This window comes from Lepus europaeus, chromosome 6 (assembly GCF_033115175.1).
Source record: "Lepus europaeus isolate LE1 chromosome 6, mLepTim1.pri, whole genome shotgun sequence".
Taxonomy (NCBI): domain Eukaryota; kingdom Metazoa; phylum Chordata; class Mammalia; order Lagomorpha; family Leporidae; genus Lepus; species Lepus europaeus.
Window position 1 is genome coordinate 98499299 of NC_084832.1, and position 17750 is coordinate 98517048.

At 55.8% G+C, this 17750-nt stretch overlaps 2 protein-coding genes across 2 annotated transcripts; one reads left to right on the forward strand and one right to left on the reverse strand.

Moving 5' to 3' along the window:
* Positions 1-11792: 11792 nt before the first annotated feature.
* Positions 11793-13990, forward strand: SPSB2 (splA/ryanodine receptor domain and SOCS box containing 2). Its single transcript, XM_062194693.1, has 3 exons — positions 11793-11902; positions 12074-12818; positions 13616-13990. The coding sequence occupies exons 2-3, from the start codon at positions 12155-12157 to the stop codon at positions 13741-13743; spliced, it is 792 nt and encodes a 263-aa protein (XP_062050677.1). The 5' UTR covers positions 11793-11902; positions 12074-12154; the 3' UTR covers positions 13744-13990.
* A 48-nt stretch (positions 13991-14038) lies between these two features.
* Positions 14039-17310, reverse strand: TPI1 (triosephosphate isomerase 1). Its single transcript, XM_062194692.1, has 7 exons — positions 17064-17310; positions 15870-15993; positions 15685-15769; positions 15472-15604; positions 15041-15126; positions 14684-14771; positions 14039-14581 (listed from the first exon to the last, which is right to left on the reverse strand). Exons 1-7 carry the CDS (start codon positions 17293-17295, stop codon positions 14463-14465), a joined length of 867 nt encoding a protein of 288 aa, XP_062050676.1. The 5' UTR covers positions 17296-17310; the 3' UTR covers positions 14039-14462.
* Positions 17311-17750: the final 440 nt, after the last annotated feature.

Consider the following 17750-nt stretch of genomic DNA (forward strand, 5'->3'; position numbering starts at 1 on the left):
GAGAGACAGAGAGAAAGGTCTTCCTTTTTGCTGTTGGTTCACCCTCCAATGGCCGCTGCGGCCGGCACATCGTGCTGATCCAAAGCCAGGAGCCAGGTGCTTCTCCTGGTCTCCCATGCGGGTGCAGGGCCCAAGGACTTGGGCCATCCTCCACTGCCTTCCCGGGCCATAGCAGAGAGCTGGCCTGGAAGAGGGGCAACCGGGATAGAATCCGGCGCCCCAACCGGGACTAGAACCCGGTGTGCCGGCGCCGCAAGGCAGAGGATTAGCCTGTTAAGCCACGGCGCCGGCCGGTACTTCAGGTAGAACTAACTGTTAACCTGCCTGGGAGGCACCAATTGATGCCCCAAGTACTTGGGTTCCAACCACCCTCATGGGAGACCTGGATGGATTTCTGCCTCCTGCTTCTTCTGAGCCCAGCCCTGGCTCTTGAGGGCTCTTGAGGAGTGAACCAGCGGATGAAAGATCTCTGTATCTTCCTCTCTGCCTTTCAAATAAATAAATAAATACATCTTTTGTAAAAACAACAACAAGGTGCTGGCATTCTGGTGTAGTAGGTAAGCCTGCTGCATATGACACCGGCATCTCATATGGGTGTCCTGGGTGCTCTACTTCTGATCCAGCTCCCTGCTAATGGCCCAGGAAAAGCAGCAGAAGACCAACCAAATGCTTGGGCCCCTCCAACCCACATGGGAGACTTGAAAGAAGCTCCTGGCCGGCACAGGAGCTTGGCTAATCCTCTGCCTGCAGCGCCGGCACCCCAGGTTCTATTCCCAGTCGGGGCGCCAGATTCTGTCCCGTTTGCTCCTCTTCCAGTCCAGCTCTCTGCTATGGCCCGGGAAGGCAGTGGAGGATGGCCCAAGTGCTTGGGCCCCTGCACCCACATGGGAAACCAGGAGGAAGCACCTGGCTCCTGGCTTCGGATCTGCGCAGCGTGCTGGCCGCAGCGCACCGGCTGTGGCAGCCATTTGGGGGGTGAACCAACGGAAAGAAGACCTTTCTCTCTGTCTCTCACTAACTCTGCCTGTCAAAAAAAGAAAAGAAAAGAAAGAAACAAGCTCCTGGCTGCCGGCTTCAGCCTGGCCCAATGGCTGGCCATTGCAGTCATCTGGGGAGTGAAATGGTGGGAGATTGCTGTCTCTCCATGTCTTTCTGTAACTTGACCTACAAGTAAAAATAAATTTTTTTAAACAAGATGTTTATTTTGTTCAGAAACATTGAAATCCAGGGCCAGCATTGTGGTGCAGTGAGTTAAACTGCCACCTGCAATCCTGGCAGCCCACGTGTTGCTGGTTCGAGTCCCAGGTGCTCACTCCCCATTCAGCTCCCTGCTGATGTGCCTGTGAAAGCAACAGAAGATGGTCAAGTGCTTGGGCCCCTGCTGTTCAGTGGGAGACTCAGATGGAGTTTAAGACTCCTGACTTCGGCCTGGCTGTTGCTGCCATTTGAGGAGTGAACCAGCAGATAGACAATCTCTCTCTCTCTCTGTCTCTCCCTCCCTCTCTCTGGAATGCTGCCTTTAAAAAAGTAAATAGATATTCTAAAAAAAAAAAAAAATGAAATCCATGCATAGAGGGGTCTTCAAAAACATGTATTATGAAAAAACTATGCATGGACTTCAAAATGTTTTTGCACAAAAACTTTCAAGTTTGTAATTTATTTTTACTTGACAGACTTGTAAACTTTTGTGAAGAAGAAAGAAGAAGGAAGGAAGGAAAGAAAAAGAAAGAGACAGAGACAGATCTTTCATCTGCTTGTCTGCTCCCTTAAAGTCCACATCAGCCACAGTTGGGCCAGGCTGAAGCCAGGAGTCTAGAGCCCTCCCATGGTGGCAAGAACCCAGCTACTTGAGCTGTTGCCTGCATTATCAGGAAGTGGGACTCAGAAGTGGAGCTGGGACTCGAACCCCGACAGGTAGGGGATGCTGTGCTCCAAGCAGTGTCTTAGAATGACCACCCCAACTTATCTTTTAATTCCCTTTCTCCATGAGCTTTTTGAGCTACCTTCATATGTAACATGTGGTAGGCTGGAAAATAGGAAATAATCACCCTTGACCAATCTAGCTTGGAGGAATATACCTAACAGACAAAGCTGTTCACTTGGCCTCATGAACGTAGCAGGGGCTTTAAAGGAAGAGACACTGGGTTCAACATCCAGTTCTATCACTTGCTAACTGTGTGTTCTTACCACATTCATGAAATGGGCGGCAGGCATCTGGCCTTGCTGTCAGGATGCCCACATCCCATATCAGATTACCTGGTGTGTGTCCCAGCTCTGGCTCCTGACTCTAGCTTCCTGCTACTATGGACCCTGGGAGGCCGCAGGCAATGGCTCAAGTGGGTTCCTCCCATCCATATGAGAGACCTGAATTGAGTTCCAGGCATTTGGGAAGTGAATCAGCGTCTGTGAGCTCTTTGTCTGTCTGTCTGTCTCTGTCTCTCTCAGCCTCACAAATGAATAACGGGTCAGTAACTGGGCTCCTGCTACCCATGTGGGAGACCTTGGATTGAGTTTTCAGGTCCCAGTTTGAGCCCCTACCATGTTGTTGCACACATCTGGGAAGTGAACCAGCAGATGGGAGGTGTCTCTGTCTGCCTCTCAAGTGCATATATATTTTTTAGGATAGTCACCTCAAACGGTAGTTAGTGGATTAAAATAAATAATGTGGGCAAATTGCCTTGGACTTAGTTGGTATTTCATAAACATTTCTCTGTCTCTCCCCACCTCCTGCAAGAGTTTCCTCAGTACTGGGTTATTGTGAGGAAAAAGAAAATGAAATATGAAAGCAGTCCAAAGTGCAGCGCAAATGCAAGGGACTGTGTTGCTGGAATGTGGAGAAAAGGAGATTCTGTGTGTGGTTTGATGCAATCCAAGGGAAGACAGAGGAAGACACAGGAGGTGAGAAGGAAAGGCGTACTGTGAGGAGTGGGAGGTGCCTTTACCATACTCTTGCTGAGTGTTTACTCTGGGCCAGTGCCGGGTGCATCTTCAAGGTGCTCACACATCAGTGAGAGGGGTGAACATCAAGTATTCTGGGGCTGGTGTTGGAGCATGGTGGGTAAAGCTGCTGCCTGTGACGCCAGCATCCATAGGGGCTCTGGTTTGAGTCCCAGCTGCTCCACTTTCAATCCAGCTCCCTGCTAATGGCCATGGAAAAGCAGCAGAATATAGCCCAAGTGTTTGAACCCCTGCCACCACATTGGACACCCAGATGAACCTCCTGACTCCTGGCTTCAGCCTGGCCAGGCTGGAGAGTGAACCAACAGATGGAAGCCCCCCGCCTCCCTCCATCTCTGAAACTCTTTCAAATATTTAAATCTTTCTAAAAAGAAAATCAAGTAATCCAATGCATTGAGACAGATGTCATCATGATGCCTCATACTCCAGAGCTTTTACAAAGTACCAGGGAATAATTTTATGGCATGCGTTATGTACCAAGTAGCATGCCTTTGAGGCAGAGTCCACACAGAGGGAGCACCTGGAGAAAGGCCTGGAGGAGGAAGAGCTCAGTGCCTGTGCAAGGAGAGCAGGTGGCTCTGCTGGCTGAACAGCAGGTGTGAGGGGGGGAATGAGGTAGGAGCTGGAAGAACGCAGAGTTGGCACCCACTGAGGAGTCTGGACTTTGTCCTGAATGCTGTGGGGAGGGAGCCAGTGAAGGTTTTATTCTGTGTTGGTTGGCAAGGCCTGGCTCTAGATCTTGTCATGAGAGCTGCTCCACAAAGTCCCCGATGTCCTTCCCCCAGTGGCTGGTCCAGTGCTCCAATTCTAGTTGTAACTGTTTAACCCACGTGAAGATACACAGAATACAGAAACGCATGCAGAGGAACTCTTAAGTGTATGTGCTTCCTCAACTGGTGTCACTTGGAAGGCTGGCGTTCCACGTCGGAGCACCAGTTCCGTCAACACTACTCCCCTTCTCATCCTGCTTCCCGTTAATATGCCTCAGAAGGCAACGGAAGAGGGCCCAGGTGCTTGGGTCCTGCCACACATGTGGGAGACCAAGGTGGAGTTCCTGACTCCTGGCTTCAGCCTGGCTGGGACCTAGCTCTTGTGGCCATTTGGGGAGTGAACCAGCAGATGGAAGACTTCAAGCTCTCTGCCTTTCAAAGAAATCAATCTGTCTCCTCCTTCTGTCTAATCTAAATCAGGATTCCCCTTTACAGCCTTGACAGCAATAAACCCCGTTCATTTCCCCTGACCCCAAAGATTTATTTGCAGAGTTAGGATTCACTAGGAGTCGCTAGGAAAGAGAGGCCTTGACAGATGTCAATGGTGTGAGGAAACCTAGAGCATGTTGAGTGAGCGTTTTATTTATTTATTTATTTATTTGACAGGCAGACTGGATAGTGAGAGAGAGAGAGAAAGGTCTTCCCTTGCCGTTGGTTCACCCTCCAACGGCCGCTGCGGCCAGCGCATTGCGGCAGGCGCATCGCACTGATCTGAAGCCAGGAGCCAGGTGCCTCCCTGGTCTCCCATGCGGGTGCAGGGCCCAAGCACCTGGGCCATCCTCCACTGCCTTCCCGGGCCACAGCAGAGAGCTGGCCTGGAAGAGGAGCAACCGGGACAGAACCCGGTGTGCCGGCGCCGCAGGCGGAGGATTAGCCTAGTAAGCGGCGGCACCCCGGCCGAGTGAGCGTTTTAGAACACAGCAAGGGCAGGCCCGCGCTGCAGCTCACTAGGCCTGTGTGGCCTGCTGTGGCCGGTGAAGGCAGTCAAGGATGGCCCAGGTGCTTGGGCCCCTGCACCCGCAAGCACCTGGCTCCTGGTTTCAGATCAGCGCGATGCGCCGGCCACAGCGGTCACTTGGGGGGTGAACCAACGGATGGAAGACCTCTCTCTCTCTCTCTCTCTGTCTTAACTCTGCCTGTCAAATACATTAAACACACACACACACACAGCAAGGGCAAGTTAGGAGTATCATTTGGCAAGTGAGGTTTCAGAGCTGGCAGGCAGAGTGGAGGCGGCAGTGTATCCTACAGGCCTGCTCCCCGGGCCTCCCTGCACAGGGCCAGCAAAATGGCTCGCTCCCTGGAGGGTCCCTGAGCCAGCAAGGCGGAGAGGGAGGCAAGGAAAGACTTTTCTGAGAGACAGTGGCGTCCTTTAAAATGGAAAGAAATTCAGAGAGCGGGAGGGCAGCGTTAAACCTCCACGCCTCAGTCCCTGCCCCTGCCCCTGTCCTCTGGCTGCAGGGCTACAGCAGTCACCCAGCAGCCGGCCTAGCAGGCCTCGCCTCCGCAGGCTGTCTGCCGCACGCCCCCGTTTCCGCCCCGAGGCCTTTGTTCCGGGGCAGAACGTTCCAGACGCATGCGTCAGCGCCGGGGGAGGCAGCAGATTGGCGGGGGCGGGAGATGCGGCGCAGGGGAGGGCGGGCCCTGGGAGGCGGCGGGCGGAGCCCCGGCAGCGCGGGCGGCCGCTGGGGGGCGCGCGAGGCACGGCGGCCGCAGGCCCGCCCCGCCGCGCCGCGCCTGCTCCCTGACGGCCGCGCTGCGGGAGTGCGCGCCCCGCCGCGGTTACGTAACTGGCCCCGGCCTCGGCGGAGCCGGGCGGGGGAGGCGGCTGCTGGGAATCCGAGATTTATACGTGTCGTCTCAGCCGCCATTTCCTCCCCGCCGGTGGATGTGGGAGTGAGGCGATCGGGGCTTGAATGCTGGCCCTGCCATTTGGCAGCTCCGTTCTCTTAGAGAAGTCGTTTAGTTTCTCTAAGGCTTAGCTCACAAAATTAAAAATTCGGATATCAGGGCGGAGTTGTGGCACAGCAGATAAAGCCGCTGCCTGGTCCGTGCGCATCCCCCATCGGAGTGCGAGGCCTGTCCGCCCTGCTCCCTGCTAATGCACCTGTAAAGGCAGAGGATAATGGCCCGAGTACCTGAACCCCTGTCACCCGCGTGGGAGTCCAGGATGGTGTTCCGGGCTCCTAGCCTCAGCCTGGCCCAGCCCTGGTGGTCGCAGGCGGCATGGGTGTGAACCAGGGGAGAGAAGACACCTTTCCTCTCTCTCTGTCTCTCTCTGCCATTCAAATAAGTAAATCTTGGAGTATGTAGTAATGATTAAAGGAAATAATGGCGTTTCATTCCAGAGGAATTTCACGTGAATTCTATGATGCTCACGTTAAATAGGGTAGAAATTCTCTTGGCACCAGTATGGGCCTCTTGATGTGTACTTTGCTGGCCAACTCATTTTTTTTAAAAGATTCATTTATTTTTTTGAAAGGCAGAGTTACACACACGCACACAGAGAAAGATGTTCCATCTACTGGTTCACTTCCTAAATGCCAGCAGCAGCCACAGCCGGAGTTGTGCCTATCCGAAGCCAGGAGCCAGGAGCTTCTTCTGGGTCTCCCATGTGGGTGCAGAGGCCCAAGGCCTTGGAACATCTTCTACTGCTTTCCCAGGCCATAGCAGAGAGCTGGATCGGAAGTGGAGCGGCCAGGACGCAAACCAGTGCCCATATGTGGGATGCCAGCACTGCAGACGGCGGCTTTACCTGCTACGCCACAGCGCCGACCCCTGCCACCTGCAAGTATGAGGCCTTGTGTTATAACTGGATTCCAGTGTTTTAAGACACCACCCTTTTCGCATAACATGACCCCTCTGGAGGCAGCCCAGCCACTTCATTCAGCACCCAAGGGAAGACACAGCAACCCCTTTTGAGATTGGAAACAAAAGTGGCTTACGAATTGAGGCACTATGTATCTGCCTCCAACACATCAACATGGCTCAAGAAACCTGCATGTGCATCAAGATGCAAGAAGTGGGGCTGGCGCTGTGGCACAGCAGGTAAAGAGGCCACCTGCAGTGCCGGCATCCCATATGGGCACCAGTTTGAGTTCCAGCTGCTCCTCTTCTGATCCAGCTCTCTGCTATGGCCTGGGAAAGTAGCGGAAGATGGCCCAAGTCCTTGGGCCCCTGCACCCGCGTGGGAGATCTCGGGGAGGCTCCTGGCTCCTGGCTTCAGATCGGCCCAGCTCTGGCATTTGTGGCCATTTGGGAGTGAACCAGTAAATGGAAGACCTCTCTCTCTCTGCCTCTGCCTCTCTCTAACTCTGCCTTTCAAATAAATAAATAAATAAATATTTTTTTTAAAAAATTCAAGAAGTCTGTGAAGCCAGGCCATCAAGTTCTGTTACAACTGCTTGTGACAGCAAAGTCCACGTGATTCATCTTTAACGAAGGCTCAATGGCTACTGACTTCCTGCCGGACAACAAAAACCAGAAATACGTGCCTAACCATGCCAATACCAATCCATGGTAACATTTTGTAAACAGAGTGGGGAGCTCTTCTCAGGTCACAGTTGCAACCTCTGGCCAGAGAAGAGGCCTTAGGGTGGACCCATTTCAAACCCCGCCCCAGGTGACACAACAGTTTTAGAAACCACTTCAACCTCAATGATGTGGAAACTGCTGGTGAGGCTGCCACTGTGGAGGACCTGGCAGCAAAACCCAGCCTGAGCTCTTAGGATTACTGCGAAAGGACTCTCTTTCAGAATGCAGGGAGGCTGAGGTCTTCCCAGTGGAGGAGGCAGCTCCAAATGTATCGCCATTTCCAAACTAAAAAACAGAACAGAAGCGATCTGTGACCTTGCGAGTGCCTGCCCCACCCACTGTGCCCTAATCAGTGGCAGTGGGGTTCTACAGGGCTACAAATCCTGGTGCCCCTTGATGGGGAGGGGAAGCTGCCCCAGCTCTAGCAGTCAAGTGCAGAGTCGTGGGTGGCTGCAGCACTCTCCCTGATTGAGTTCCAAAGCGCTTCATTCTAGAAGCCCAGGAAGGACCACACACTTATGAATATGCTCATAAAGGCACTGGGGATGTCTTCTTCCCCCAACATCACCGCTTCCATCACTCTGCTGACCGAAGCATGATTTGCTGTTTCAAAACCACAAACACGAGGCTGAGATGCTACCTTTTTTTTTTTTTTTTTTTAATACTTAAAAGGCAGAGTGACAGAGCAGAAACAGAGAAAGAGAACTTCCATCTGCCGGTTCACTTCCCAAATGGGTGCAATGGCCAGGACTGGGCCAGACCAAAGCCAGGAGCCAGGAATTTCATCCAGGTCTCCCGCGTGGGTGCAGGGGCCCATGTCCCTCGGCATCTTCCAGTGCTTTCCTAGGCACATTAGCAGGGAGCTGGATTAGAAGCCGAAGAGGAGCAGCCAGGATTTGAGTTAGTGTTCTGGTAGGGAAAGCTGGCGTGGTAAGTGGCATCTTAAGCTGCCCAACAAAACTGGCACCCTGCGGTCCTGCCCTGACTCCCAGAGCTATGGATGCCAACCCTAATCTTGACGTGGTAATGAGTTAGAAGTCCTTTAATATTGCCAGTTGCACCATTTGTATTAAACAAGCAGTGGAAGCAGTAAAGACAGACAGTCAATGTGTGTTGAAAAGAATATGGTAAGGATTTTCAGGGTTTCAGTTGACGAAGAACTGAAACTCACGGTTCAAGTGTCCTGGCAAGTGGGTTGCAGTGGCTCTGTGGACATCATTGAGGAGGAAACACTAAAAGCTTGAGGGAGGCCGGCGTGGTGGCTCAACAGCTTAAGCCAATGCCTGCAATGCCAGCGTCACATGCCGGTTCAAGACCAGGGCGCTCTAATTCTGATCCAGCTCCCTGTCAAAGCACCTGAAAAAGCAATGGAAGATGGCCCACGTGCTTGGTTTCCTGCCATCCATGTGGGAGAACCCAGATGGAGTTCCTAGCTCCTGGTTTTGCCTGGCCCAACCCAGCCCATTAAAGCCTCCCCATCTCCCTCTGTCTCTTACTCTGTCACTTTGCCCTTCAAATAAATAAATATATGTTTAATGAAAAAAAGAAAAAAAAAGCCTGAGGAACTGAAAAAAAAAAAAAAACTCTCAGAAGACAAGCTATGAACAGGAACAGAAGAGCAGTTCAAATCTTCATAAATTTGGTAAAGTGCTCTGTGCTACAAAATACCTGAAGGATTTGATTTCTGAATAAAATTTCTCTACAGAGAGAAATGTGAAAGTCACATGATTAAATGCATACATTGCAGTTCCCTAATAACCCAGCAACTCTGCACATGGGTTTGTACCCAACCACAAATGCCTGAGCGGGTCCACCGAAAGACTTGTACCTGATGCAACATCGTAGCTTCCTTTATAATAGCTAAAGACTGGAAACAGAGTCCATCTGCAGAAGAGATCAACTATGGGAGATTCAGATGATGGAATGAATACTGTACAACCATGAAATTAACAAGCTGCTACTCCACGAAACAACATGAATGACTCAGGCAATGCTGAGAAGAAAAAGTCACAGAAGAATACATTCGAGTACTACATGGTTTCATTGTTATGAAATTGAATAACAGCCAAATCTGATCTATAGGGATAGGGGTCAAACAGGAGTTATTCTTGGGGTGTGGCATCAGGGAAAGAACAAGGAGCCTCCTGGGATGATGGAAAAGTTCCTGATCTTTTTTTTTTTTTTGACAGGCAGAGTGGACAGTGAGAGAGAGAGATAGAGAGAAAGGTCTTCCTTTTTTTTGCCATTGGTTCACCCTCCAATGGCCGGCATGCTGTGGCCGGTGCACCACGCTGATCCGAAGACAGGAGCCAGGTGCTTCTCCTGGTCTCCCATGGGGTGCAGGGCCCAAGCACTTGGGCCATCCTCCACTGCACTCCCTGGCCACAGCAGAGAGCTGGCCTGGAAGAGGGGCAACCAGGACAGAATCTGGCACCCCGACCAGGACTAGAACCCGGTGTGCCGGTGCCGCAAGGCCTGTTGAGCCACGGCGCTGGCAAGTTCCTGATCTTTTTTTTTTTTTTTTTTTTTTTTTTAATTTTTTGACAGGCAGAGTGGACAGTGAGAGAGAGAGACAGAGAGAAAGGTCTTCCTTTGCCGTTGGTTCACCCTCCAATGGCCGCCGCGGTAGCGCGCTGCGGCCGGCGCACCGCGCTGTTCCGATGGCAGGAGCCAGGTGCTTCTCCTGGTCTCCCATGGGGTGCAGAGCCCAAACACTTGGGCCATCCTCCACTGCACTCCCTGGCCACAGCAGAGAGCTGACCTTTTTGGTGGCAGCCACACAAGTGTACACACAGGAAAAAATTCACTAAGTAATTTTAGTGTTCTGTTACATCTTGACTAAAAAAGAAAAAAAAGTTAGAATTACTTGTAACATTATGAAGCTATTATCAACAAAGGCTGGAGCAGCTCAAAATCCTGTGGCAACTGGTGAAGTGTGTTAAACAACCACGTTTTAAATAACCAGCAGCAGCTGAGCAGTGCAGGTAACGTCTCAAGCTGAACTCGAGCCAGCCATGGCTTAGTCTTGAGCTCTGTCCCCAAGCCTTCCTCCTTGAGGTTATCACATGGCTCCCGCACTAATGCTTCTCATAGGCTGCTCTCCACAGTCACGGTGTCATTATTACCGTCCTCACACACTGGCAAGAATATCCATGTTGGGGACGTTGCAGCACATCAGGGTAAGCCATCACTTGGGACACCCATGTGTCACATTGGAGGGCTCATTCTGAGTCCCAGCTCCTTTGCTTCTGATCCAGCTTCCTGCTAACGCTGCACCTGGGAAAGCATGGAAATGGCCCAAGTCCGTGGGCCCCTGCACCCACATGGGAGACCCGGATGGAGTTTCAGGCTCCTGGCTTCAGCCTGGCCCAATCCTGGCCATTGTGGTCATTTGGGGAGTGAACCAGCAGATGAAAGATCTGTCTCTGTGTGTCTCTCTCTTTCACTCTGCCTTTCAAATAAATAAAATAAGTTATATATATATATATATATATATATCCAAGTTGGGTGGATGACAAGAGCTGAGGTTCACATCTTTCACTTGAGCAGTCTTTTTCCTCTTTTGAAGAATATAACATGTTATTCTGTACATCCATGCACAAGCATATACTGCCACATATTGACTTTTATTGAAACAAACAAACATGCCTGAGAGATGGGCTAAGGAAGGATTGTCAAGGGTAGTCACCTTACCCCTCCCCACTCTATTCCCCCCAAAATATGGGGCTTGTATACAGTTCCTGGCACACAGAAAGTGATAGTCCCACCTCTCAGCCAGGAGTTCCACCTCCTACCCCCTGCACCTTGTGCTCTCAGCAAGGTTGCCAATGACCTCTGATTAAAAAAAATCCTCCCCCCCCCCAAGAAAAATCTTGTAACCCAAACTGACTTTGCTGCCACATCATGTCTTCCTGGGCCATCCTCTCACCATAGACACTCCCTCCCACAGATTCTCCCTCCCTCAGATTCTCAAAGCTTGGCTCCTAAGGAAAGGCTGCCACAGACCCCAGATTTGCAGCTCCAGCCCAGGCTCTCCTTCTGCCTCCAGAGTGTTCTGGGTGGTTCCATCTGGTGGTTGCTTGGCCCTCTCAAAAACATGTGCTGAAAACTGAAGTCACCATCTCTCTCCCACGCTCTTGATCGCGCCCTCATTTGGTCCTCTGTCACCTCTATTTTATTAAGATTTATTTATTGACAGGCAGAGTTAAAGAAAGATCATGCACCTGTCGGTTCAACCCCTAAGTAGCCACAACTGGGGCTGGGCGTTCCAGCGGGGGCGGGGCCTCGGGTGGTCCCGGGCAAGAGTGGTTCCCAGAGGCGACCCCAGGTGGGCATCGCGGAAGGGGCCTCGAGGCCGGGCTTGCCCTCCGCGTGAAGAGCCAACCGCCCGAGAGGGGCCCCCGCGGGGCGGGCTGGGCCGGGCGGCGACGAGAGGGTTAACCGTCCCGGGGAGCAGGCCGAGGGGCGGGGCCTGGGGCGGGCGCGGCCTGGGGGCGGAGCTGGGGGCGGAAGCGGCCGGCGCGCCCCGGCTCCTCTCGCCCCGGCCCTTCCTGAGACTCGGCGACGTCCTGGGCCGCGAAGCCACGAGAGGTTCCGGGGCGGTAGCCCGGGATCGAGTCGGGCCAGGGGGACGGCTCATGGTGAGGCTCGAAGGGGCGACCCAGCACGGACGTGGTGAAGGCAGGGTGACGGGGCAGCGGCGAGGGAGGAGCAGCGGGCCGCTGGGCGGACGTGGGGCAAAGGAGGGGGCGCCTGGGTGAGGAGCCCCCACCATTATTCCGTGCTTACACCGCCTTCTCTCTCAACTCCAGGCCAGTCCCGAACCGCAGCTCAGCTTTCCAAAGAGAGACTCCCCTACAGGATCGTGAGGGAGCCCCCCAATTCCTCGCCTCATGGGCCAGACGGCCCTGGCAGGGGGCAGCAGCAGCACCCCTGCCCCACAAGCCCTGTACCCCGACCTCTCTTGTCCCGAGGGCTTGGAGGAGCTACTGTCCGCTCCTCCTCCTGACCTGGGGGTCCAACGGCGCCACGGCTGGAACCCTAAGGACTGCTCTGAGAACATCGTGGTCAAGGAAGGGGGGCTGTGCTTTGAGCGGCGGCCCGTGGCCCAGAGCACTGACGGGGCCCGGGGTAAGAGGGGCTACTCGAGGGGCCTGCACGCCTGGGAGATCAGCTGGCCCCCGGAGCAGAGGGGCACCCACGCCGTGGTGGGCGTGGCCACGGCCCTTGCCCCGCTGCAGGCCGACCACTATGCGGCGCTGCTGGGCAGCAACAGCGAGTCGTGGGGCTGGGACATCGGGCGAGGGAAGCTGTACCATCAGAGCAAGGGGCCCGGGGCCCCCCAGTATCCCGCCGGACTTCAGGGTGAGCAGCTGGAGGTACCAGAGAGGCTGCTGGTGGTTCTGGACATGGAGGAGGGGACTCTGGGCTACGCTATTGGGGGCACCTACCTGGGGCCAGCCTTCCATGGACTGAAGGGCAGGACCCTGTATCCGGCAGTAAGCGCCGTCTGGGGCCAGTGCCAGGTCCGCATCCGCTACCTGGGCGAAAGGAGAGGTGAGGCCTGGGGCAGGTGTGGGGAGAGGATCCTGGTGCCGGTGGCAGTGGTTTGGGTGGAAACTCCAAAGTAGAATGAGAGTGGAGGGCCGTCATGACCAGCCCCATCGTTCCATGCCGAGGAGCAGCTGAGGGTTGTCCGAGCTGTCGCCTAATGTAATCTGACAGCATAGAGGTGAGGCTGAGGCTCTGGAAAGCACCTTGCTCAAGTTCCCTTGGCTAGTAAGGACCTCTCCGGATGTGCCAGCCCCTCCCAGGGTTACCTGGGTGTTGGGCTAGGTGCACTGGTCCAAAAGGACAAGGGTTGGCAGTGCCAGGGCACCCAGGTGTGCCCGATTCCCTGGGCTCTGAGCCACATACCTACTTCCTCAAACCCCGAGATGGAGCCACAAGGGCCCTGGGCCCAGGCGATGAGGCAGGACCTTGGCGGGTGGGGCTGCAGGGGAGGAGCCTCTTTGGGAACTGACCTGGGCCCAGTGGCTCTGTGACCACAGCCTTCAGCAGTGGGGGACCTGTCCCCCTGCCCCCCATGGAGAGCCACCATAGGGCGAGGAGGGCCATCCATTCAGCTCCAAGGTCTGTCTGGAATCAAAGCCACCTTGGCCTGTTGCTTAGCTGGAGCTTCCCTCCCAGCTGTGACACAAAACTCCTGGGCCCCTTAGCTCCCCGCCCTTGGCCAAGGTAGGGGCAGGCTCAGAGCAGGAGGGGTGGGGGTGGGGCGGGGAAGCCCCTGTAGTTCCAGGGTGTCTGGCTGATGACCGCACACCTATTTACCTTCGCTTCCTTCTCTTCCCCAGCGGAGCCACACTCCCTTCTGCACCTGAGCCGCCTGTGTGTGCGCCACACCCTGGGGCATGGGCGGCTCGGCCACGTATCTGCTCTGCCCTTGCCCCCTGCCATGAAGCGCTACCTGCTCTACCAGTGACCCCTGAGGACCAGACTGTGAAGGAGCCTTGCCACCACCCCTGTCTCCCCATCCCCCCCGTGGGGGTCAGCAGGCACCACAGACCTGGAGCTGCTTCCAGCCAGTGTGGCTGGGGGAGGGGAGGCTGGACCCCTACCCAACCCAGGCTCTGGGGAGGAAACATATTCAGGGCTGTGGCAGCCTGCTGTGCAAGACATTTTTTTCCAAGGAAATATAACATGGAACGTATTGTTATAGAAACCCGCTCATGGTTTTCTTTTTTCTTTGCAAGGGCAGTGAAGGAGGACGCACCAGGCACTGTGCTGGGTGTTTATTTCCCTCACGTGGGGTGGCTCACACACAACACACACAGGCATCGGCACCACGGGAGAGGGCAGCGTCCTGGCCTCATGGCATGGGAGGCGACAGGAGGATGGGCTCTCTCCTGCCCTCACTGGGGATGGAGGGGGCCCGGGAGCAAGCCCCACCCCTCCTGCCTCTCAGCCAAGGAGAAGCCGTCTCGGTGACATGTTTAGTTCTAATCACTGTAGTAAGTGGACAAGTGATTGGCCTGGTCCCAACCCTTACAAGGGGAAGATGTAAAGGGCAGAGGAAGGTACAGTTTGGATTAGGCCAAGAGAGGGGACAGACGACACCATGAGAAGCGTGTGCAGCCTAGGGGCCGTTACTGGGCTACCTGGTTCTTGGCGTAGCAGGGGGGCAGGGGAGATGGATGGGGCTTATTGTTTGGCATTGATGATGTCCACGAATTCAGGTTTGAGGGAAGCGCCTCCCACAAGGAAGCCATCCACATCAGGCTGGCTTGCCAGTTCCTTGCAGGTTGCTCCAGTCACAGAACCTGGGAGGGGAGCAGAGAGCTTGGTTGGGATCTGCATGTCTAAGTAGGGATCAGTCCAGGCCTGAGCCCACCCCACCAAAGGCTGGAGCCGGCCCCGCTCACCTCCGTAGATGATACGGGTACTCTGAGCCACTGCGTCAGAGACGTTGGACTTGAGCCACCCTCGGAGCTTCTCATGGACTTCCTGGGCCTGGAACAAGAAGCCAGACTAGGTAACACCCATTCCATTTCCAATGTCTCTTGCTCTAAGGAAAAACATCCCTAGCAGAGTGGAGACAGTTCATGTGGTTTCCAGGCAGGAGCCCTGGGATCTGGGTCAGGGTACCAGGCCTTCAGTGCTAGGGAGGCCCTGCAACAGAGACCATGGGCAAGTTGATTCTCCTCATCTTTCAAACGAGGGGCTGCCCTGGATGACTCTAAGGCGAGACAGGAGAGGGCAGGGCTCCAGGGCTAGGTTACCTGTTGGGGTGTTGCAGTCTTGCCAGTTCCGATGGCCCACACAGGCTCATAGGCCAGGACAACCTTGCTCCAGTCCTTTACGTTATCTGAGGACAGAGAGCAGAGATGGAGGGAAGGGTGGGCAGGAGGAGCACCCCGCCCAGCAGCCCAGAGTATGCACAATGATGAGGGTCTACTGCTCCCTGGTGGCTGCTGGAGGACCTCCAGGCAGCACCTAGACTTTCAGGGGGAGGAGCAGAAATGCTAAGGCCCCTGGCAAGGAATCTCTTTTCCTTTCCTGAGCCAGCATGGGGATCAAGTCAGGCCCAGGTATCTCACCCCACCATCTGTGGCTGTGGCCCCGGGCGAGGCTCGGAGGGCCCCTCCCCAGAGGTACCTGCGATGACCTTGGTTTGCTCAAACACGACCTTCTCCGCCCTCCCCAGAGGTACCTGCGATGACCTTGGTCTGCTCAAACACGACCTTCTCCGTGATGCCAGCCTCCCTTTCATCCAGCTTCTCCCCGATGCAGGCGATCACGCCGAGGCCCTCTGCCAGGGCGTGGGCCACTTTCTGCCCAATCAACTGTGGAGGAACAGACGTGGTGAGGCGTTCCTCATTCCTCCTGGGATAGGGCATCTCTTACCCTTCTCCTGGCTACTAACCTCGTCTGATTCCCCAAAGACATGCCTCCTCTCAGAGTGGCCCAGGACCACCCACGTGGCTCCACAGTCTTTGATCATGCCAGGGCTAAAGAAGACACAAGGCCACAGGTCAGCAGGGAGCCACTCCCTGTGGCTTTGCCCTCAATAAGCAAAGTGAGGGAGTGGTCCCCAGACTCCCCCCTCACCTGATCTCCCCAGTGAAGGCCCCGTTAGTCACTTTGTAGCAGTTCTGCGCAGCCACAGCAATCTTGGGATCCAGTTTCTGCCGGGCAAAGTCAATGTAGGCAGTGGGGGGTGCACAAACCACCTCTGAGGACAAGAGGGGGCACAGGGATCAGATCAGAGGAAGCCTTTCCTCTGCAGACTCCTGGCCTCCTTGGTTCTGCTCCCCTCCCTCTCCACTCCAGCAAGATGACCTTTGCCCACTTCCCAGCCAGCTAGGCCTGCACCCAACTCCTGCGCTTTCCAGATGCCCCCGACGGGCCGCGGCCCTCATCCTGCCCTCTGCTCTTTAACAGCTGTGGCTCCAATTTCCTCAGGCTATTCTGGGCATGGGCACCTCCCAGACTCAGCATTCTCTGGGGCCAGCCCTGCCTCCCTTCTAAAATAGCCCACCCCTACTTTGCCCAGCAAGGCAAGGATTTTTTAGCAAAAGGGAAAGGGTCCAACTCCTCGGGTTTGTACTGGGATCTTTGGGGAATAAACCAGGAAGGGATGCCTCTTGGATGAGACCCGTGGTTCTGTGATTCGGGTGGGTGAATGGGCAAGGATGGAGGCTCGCACTCTGCCCCTGCCGCAGGGCGCTGATGAGCTCCCAGCGGCCTTGCGCTTTCCCCCTTCCAGGCTGGGGAAGGCTATAGGCCAGCTCCTCGCTCCCAAACGGCTCGGGCTCTCCCTTGGAAAGCAGAAGCCGCTCAGGCAGCAGGGGGAAGGGATCGCAGTGGCTGGGCGCAGAGGCCTCGGCGGGGCGGGGAGGAGTCTCGGGCTACGTGCAGCGGCGCACGGTGCCGGCGCCCAGGAGCAGGGGGCTGGCGGCCCGCGCAAGCCCAGGCCCGACCCCCCGTGCGGGGGCTTGCAGCTTGCTTCTCCCTATCGCCCAGAGGCTCAGGCTCCGTTCCTACCACCCTGAGCCTGGCTGGTGCAGCCCCAGCCCGCGCCCCGGGGCCATCTTCTCTTAGGGACCCGAGGAGTCCTTTGGGGACCGCGCAGCCCGCGGTCACTGCGAAATGCCCCGCCTCTCCCCTTCTGGCATCGCGGCTGCCGGACCGCTGTGCCGGGGGCCAAGGCCTGGACACCCAACCGCCCTGGTCCCCAGCCCTGCACCCAGGTCCACGCGGACGCCGGACTCCCCCAGCCCGACCCTTCCCGCGAGGCCTCACCGGTGTCGGCCGGCACCTTGGCTGCGTTCAGGGTGGTGATGAGCTCCCCCAGGTTCTTCTTCCTTCCGTTCATCTTCCAGTTGCCCCCGACGAAGAATTTCCTGGAGGGCGCCATGGCGCTAGGGCCCGCACACCGAAGGTCAGTCCCGCCGTGCGGCCGCGGCTGCTGCCGCTGCCGGCTTATATAGAGAGCCGAGAAGCGGAACTCCGCCTCCTGCCCCGTCCCCGCCATGGCGGACCCGCCCCTGCCTCTCAGCCCGCCTGCTGGCGCAGGGCTCTGACGTCGTCTCCCCTTCTCCTAGCAACATTCTGGGGGCGTCCGGGGGCTTGCTCAGTCGCTTCTGCAGACATTGCCCGACTTCGGGAGAAGGCGGAACGGAGAACTCCTGCGCCCGGGGGGACCCACTGACGACCTCAGCCTCCCAGGGGCGGCTCCAACTTGGCCTCGCTTAGACCACGTTGCTCAGTGGGGCTGAGAAAGCGCTGAGGGCGCATCTCCAGCTCTGGGACAGAGAACCCTCTGGCCCCATCAGAGCAACTCCATCCCGCTCGTCACAGGCGCCCCAGGAGGGAGGCGGAGGCAAGGCGGAGGGGAGGCCCACGACGCCAAAAGGTGGTTTCCAAGCTGCAGTAGCCCCCACCCGCAGGGGCATCCGGCCCCCTCTTGGTTCTAGCTGGCCAAGGACA